At 52.2% G+C, this 6,000-nt stretch overlaps 1 protein-coding gene across 2 annotated transcripts in view; it reads right to left on the reverse strand.

Annotated features, from left to right (window-relative positions):
• Asap2 (ArfGAP with SH3 domain, ankyrin repeat and PH domain 2) overlaps positions 1 to 1,836 on the reverse strand; it is a 154,634-nt gene extending 152,798 nt beyond the window's left edge. For both annotated transcript variants that reach the window (XM_038319569.1, XM_038319568.1), the window contains exon 1: positions 1,602 to 1,836. In XM_038319569.1, the coding sequence (XP_038175497.1) occupies positions 1,602 to 1,727 (126 nt within the window). In that variant the 5' untranslated portion in view covers positions 1,728 to 1,836. The remainder of the gene's footprint in view (positions 1 to 1,601) is intronic.
• Positions 1,837 to 6,000: the final 4,164 nt, after the last annotated feature.

Raw genomic sequence — 6,000 nt, forward strand, 5'->3', positions numbered from 1 at the left:
AGTGTTAATAATATTTAGCTGACACACAGCAGTGAGGAAAGCACCCCAACTTTATAAACACAAGCTTTCTTTCAAGTTCCTTCCCAAGGAAGGATTCCTACCTTTTTAAATGCAATCCTTTCCATAAGAATGAATGACGCATTTTCCTAAAGCTTTTCAACTGGCACTTATGGGGTGGGGGACGGAGGGAGACATGCCTCAGCTAATGGGGCCGTGTTTAAGCCGTGCTGGCAGAAGCAGAAGAAAGCAATCTGCACATGACTGAACTCACTACAGAAGATTTACAAGCGGATCTTTTGGAAGAGGGGAGAGGAGAGAAAGAGGAGGCTGCACCAGGATGCTGAATCTAGTATTTTCCATTGAGTCTAGTCGTGACTGTGTATGTCTCCAAAGAAAAATATTTTATGCTGAACAGTCCAGATTATTTTTTTTCAAGCGATTCTTAATAGCAGATGCGGCGTCCAGGCACGGGGAAAGGATTTAATGACATTGCTTAATTTAAAGCTCTCTGAAGACCAACCCTTTCCCCGCCCCCATCGCTGGCATGGGTATTACCCCAATCTTAAAATTCTGGCCAAAAGAAATGTAGTCATGGGTTCACTACTGCCACACGTGTGCCTTGTACGCCAGTTACCTATTGTGAGCCCTGCTGAGCGCACAAAACCTAGGAAGCCGAAAAGATGAGACTCTGAATTCGGTTTGGAAGATGAAGAAAATGACAGAAGTGTGGCTGTCCCAAGTCACACAGCCAGTCCTGGCCAGGGGACTCAAACAGACCCTTCCAAGCCTGCTCTAATTTTCAACCCGAGCTGCTTGACTCTCGCAAGGTCCCTCTTCCCCGGGATCTGGAGAGCTCGCTGCTTAGCAGTTCGATACAATGACTCTGCACCTTGAGAGCCCTTACTAAAATCAGGCCTTTTCCAGGTTAAGGACAAGAGAGATGACCATGGTGCCAAACAGGCACCACACAGGTAGCACAGGAGGGGCCACCAGGGCCTTTCGGACCTCTAAGCGCCGGCTGTCCACCTCTCCGGCAGCTCTGCTCTGCGGCACGCAGTGGGAGCTGCCAGGCCTCCCGGGCTGAGATGGCACCCCTGCCTGAGCAGCTTCGGGGTCCCCTGGACCTGCTCCGCTGCTGGCTCAGGGAGCACAGCTGCCCCCGCCGGGCCACTTCTGGAACAAGTTGGAGAGGTCCGCAAGAGGGGACCCACCACCCGGGGCAGCAGCGCGCGCAGGGGTCCCCGGCTCGCAGCCGCCGCGGACTCTGCGGCCGAAGTTGACCTTGCCGAGGTGTAGAGCAAAAGACCTGAAACCCTGCGAGGGAAATGAGAGCAGACAGGAGGGTTCCCCCAAAAAGGCCCAAGGTGGCCCAACAGCCTCTCCCCAGAGCCACCTCTCTGGGAACAAAGGGCTTCTGTGTCGGGCACTGCTGGCCCGGCCGCTACCGGCTCTGGGGGGACCAGAAACTTTTCCCGGGTGTGGGCGCGGGCGACGGGCACTGTGCATCAGGCAGCAGGCGTAGACGACTGCGGGTTCCCAGGGCGCAGCGCGATCCCCGCGGTCTGAGCCGCTCGCCCCGTGCCGCCGAGGCTGCCGCTCACCTCCTCGATGGCCGCCACGGTGTTCCGGCACTGGGCCGTGCGCGTGGTGAAGCTGGAGGCCGTGGGCGCCTTGTAGTCCTCATGGGTCTCGGCCACGAATTCCGACACGGAGATCTGGTCCGGCATCGCCGCGGCGCGCGGGCACGGACCACGGCCGCCTCAGTAGCCCAGGGTACGGGCTCCGACCCCGCCGCCGCCGCCGCCACTCCGGGCGGCGGACAAAGGGGAGCGCGGGGCGCGGGAGCCGCCGCAGGGCGCGGGAGCCACCGCGGGACGCGCGGCGGGAGCAGGGGCGCGCGCAGCCCGCAGCTCTGCCCGCTGTGCTCCGGGAGCCGCTGCCGCCGCCGCCGCCGCGTCCTCTCCGAGCGAGCCCAGACGCGGGCGCGCACAGCTGGCGGGAACTGCCCGCCACCCAGCCGCGGGCCGCGACGCCTCCCGCGGAGAGGGGCGGGTCTCGACCAGGGGGCGGTGGCCGGCGGGGCGCGGGGAGGGGCGGGGCGCAGGCCCGGCCACCAATCGGCGCGCTCGCCGCCACCGCGCCGCCGGGAAGCTGAGGCCGCAGGAAGAAGGGAGGTGCGCGCTCGGGGCCCGCCAGTCGCTGCCGGCCGCCGCATTGTGTCTGTCTTCGGGGCGTGCAGGGGTTCGAGGGCGGGCCCTACTCCCGGGCTGCGGTGCCCCGACCTCGACACGCCAGTCCGGAACCCTGGCGCACACTCCCTGGTGGGCGTGAACTGAGACCCAGGGCTCCGGCCTCAGGGCCGGAACGAAACCCACCCTTCGCTCCCCAATCCCACCCACCCCTGGGCGAAGAACCCCCACCCCGAATCCCCCGCCAGAACCTCAAGGAAAGGCCAAGCGAGAAGACAATGTGGGTAGCTCGCCCCCTACAGGACGGTGAGATCCGTCGGGGCAGCCCTCCTGCACCCTAGAGGGACTAGCCACGGGGACCGTTTGGGATACAGTCACAGGGAACATGTAGTGTCTGTGCACCTCCTCACAGCTTTAAGGAGCCTGGTAAAGATGGGTTTTATAGAGTTAGCCAGAAACCACAAGGTATAAGGCCGAATGGTTACTCAGACCTATATCCTATGACTTGGAAGAGTACTTCCAGCCCCTAGTGAACATCGTGTTCCTTAAACTTGTACAATTGGGGTAATCCAGGTTACTTGTAAACAGGTTTGGGGTGCTAGGCCAGGCTTCACCCTACGAAGATCACAGAACGCGCTGCAATGATATTGCTATTGAAGTGGGGGAAGGGAGGACCAGTGTACTAGAGGTCGTGTAAGAGAAGAGGGGGGTTATTGTACCTGATGGTTCTATGAGAAAGTACTGCCGACAGCAGCTCGCCAGTCGCAGACCAGACTGGGCCAATAAAACATCTGAATTAGTACACATTTTCGTTTATAGCTCATAAGGAAATTCTCAGCTGTATTCAAAAATCCAGAGGTTCTGAAGACACCAGTCGAAAATCACACCCTGTAACTCCACCAGGCATGTGGCAGGGTTACTGCTGCTGCAAACAATACAGCCTAAAGAAACTTTTACAAGAGACCTTTTGTGTGTCTGAAAAGGAGGGAGTGTGAGAGACGTCGGAAACCCAACGTGTGAGACAAAAGTGGTCTCCTGCCGCCGCGGGACAGTAGACCGGTCAATCATGTTAAAGCTCCCATGCACAGATTTGCTGTGTGAAGTGGCGGCTGGGGTCAGACATTATGTATGGCTTCTGGTATTCACTAGCAGTGCGTGTGAATGAAATTCAGCGTTCAAAAATAGCTGTGCCAGTGGGTAGCTTTTATTACTGGGCTAGGCAATAAATTGCAATCCCGAAACTGCGTCTCTTGACCGCTTCCTATCTTTATGTATTTCCATCCTCTGCACCTCTCAGGTCTCCCGATCAAAACTTGTATAACTCAAGGGTATTTTATTAAAGTACACCCTCTCCTACCTAAGGCCGTTTTCTGTTCCCTCTACCTCATTCCCCACCTATAAATCCTTTTGTTCTCTGAAGTTGAAAATTAGTCCCTGTAACTTTTCAAGGTTTTATTTTTGGAGGACTGATCTCTGTGTTGCCTTGAGAAGTTAAGAGAAAATAATGTTTTCCTTGATAACTTAATACACTACCAGTCGAACTAATCAGCATGTCTGTACACACACACACAATTTAAAGTTTAACTGTTGAACCCAAATCAAGAAGACACTATATACTCCCTTATGTGTAGTACTGAAGATTGAATCCAAAGCCTTGAACCTGCTGGGCAAGTGCGCTACCATGGCTACTTCCCTGGCCCTCATTTACATATTTTAGTGCATTGAGAGAAGGGAATACTGACATTACTATTAAAGGCCTGGACACCACTAAATATATAAAAATTCCTGAAAATATATATTTTAAAAAATAATTCTTGCTGGGCAATGGTGATACAGTGCCTTTAATCCCAGCACTCGGGAGGCAGAGGCATGCGGATCTCTGTGAGTTCAAGGCCAGCCTGATCTACAGAGTGAGTTTCAGGACAGCCAAGGCAACACAGAGAAACCCTGCCTCGAGAAAACAAGTAATAATAGTAATAATTCTTAATGATCAAATTGTCCTGAAACTGAATTGAGGCAATATATAATCTCATTTCCCCACTCGATGCAGACACTTATGCTTTACCGTAAAATATAAATGCATTTGATTATAGAGTATTGTCCTAGAACCCTGTAAGGGTTGGTTCAAAATCAATACCATGTAAACGATGTTACCTTTTAAAGTCTTAGAAATTCTGAACCCATATGTTTTTGGGCCCATATAATTTATATAAAAGACTGTAGTCCTATTTTTTTAACCTTGGTGTATTGGCCTGTTTTTGTTGCTATGATATACCGGAAGCTGGGAAATTTATAAGGAGAGGAGGTTGACTGGGATGCAGCCCAGAGGTCTAGTACTAGTGCTTGTCTGGGGTGTGCAGGGCCAGGGCTCATCTCCAGCACTGGAAGACAGTAGAAACAGCAAGAGAGGTGAAGAAGGGAAGAAGCTATTCAGCTCTTAGTTTTATCAACTTGACACAAACCTGGGAAGAGGGGATCTCAACTAAGAAACGGCCTCCATCAGATTGAACTGTGAACATGTTTGTAGGGCATTTTCTTGACTGCTAATGGATATGGGAGGACCCAGCCCCATGTAGGCAATACCGGCCCTAGGCAGGAAGGCCTGGACTGTGTAAGAAAGGGGCTGCATAAGCCAAAGAGAGCAAGCCATGAAGCAGCATTCCTCCATGGTCTTGGCTTCAGTTTCTGCTGTAGGAGGAGGCCGCTAGTTAGTTCCCAGCCACTTAACCCCAAAATAATCACGCAGAAACTGTATTAATTAAATCCCTGCTTGGTCTATTAGCTCTAGCTTCTTATTGGCTAGCTCTTACATATTAATTTAACCCATTTCTATTAATCTGTGTATTACTATATGGCTGTGGTTTACCGGCTAAAGTTCTGGCGTCTATCTCCAGCAGGCTACATGGCTTCTCTTTGACTCTGCCTCCTTTCTCCCAGCATTCAGCTTAGTTTTCCCTACCTAACTATGTTCCCCTATAGCTCTGCTATAGGCCCAAAAGCAATTCCTTTATTAACCAATGGTATTCACAGTATACAGAGGGCCTCCAGGTTCCTGCCTGGGCTTTCCTGGTTGATGGTCTATAGCCTGTAACCCAGATAAACCCTTTCTTTCCTCAGGTTCAGAGTTTTGTGACAGCAAAAGAAACCAAACTAGGACAGAGGCCTGAGTCTAGGACCAAGCAGCCCTGTCAATGTGGCCTCATGGTAGGTGCTAGCGTAACAACAACATCATGCTACCTGTAAGACTGATCACAGATTGTGCAGCAGAGAGTCCATTTATAGGTAACTCTCTCTAATGAAAACTAATGGAGGTCCCAAGGAAACTACCTTAATCGCTTCCACAGTGCCTTAATGATCTCCTACATGGCCCCTCCTCAGTCCCACCCCTACACCAAGGCTCCACCCTGTGAACCATTAGGGAACAAACCACATCCAAATAGTAGGGGTGGGGGGTGTTGTCGTCATTGATGTTGGAAGACCAGAACTGCGCATAAATTCATACCAATTTGTTTCAAACCAACTTCATCCTTGAGAGGTTTAAAAAGAAAACTAGATCCTTGCCAGGTGTGATTGTCATACCTTTCATCCCAGCACTCTGGAGACAGAGACGGGTAGATCTCTGTGAGTTTGTGGCCAGCCTGTGCTGCACAGTGAGACCCTCTCTCAGAAATAACTAGATTGCTTTGAGACTTAGAAGAGTTAAAAAGTTCTGGATAAAGGCATACAGGCCTCGGTGACACCACCAGCATCCTCATGATGGTGCTTCCAGGAGGGGAAACCATGAGCAGGTGGGGCCTTGGAGGAAGCGTCT

The sequence above is a fragment of the Arvicola amphibius genome, chromosome 2, assembly GCF_903992535.2.
Source record: "Arvicola amphibius chromosome 2, mArvAmp1.2, whole genome shotgun sequence".
Classification (NCBI taxonomy): Eukaryota; Metazoa; Chordata; class Mammalia; order Rodentia; family Cricetidae; genus Arvicola; species Arvicola amphibius.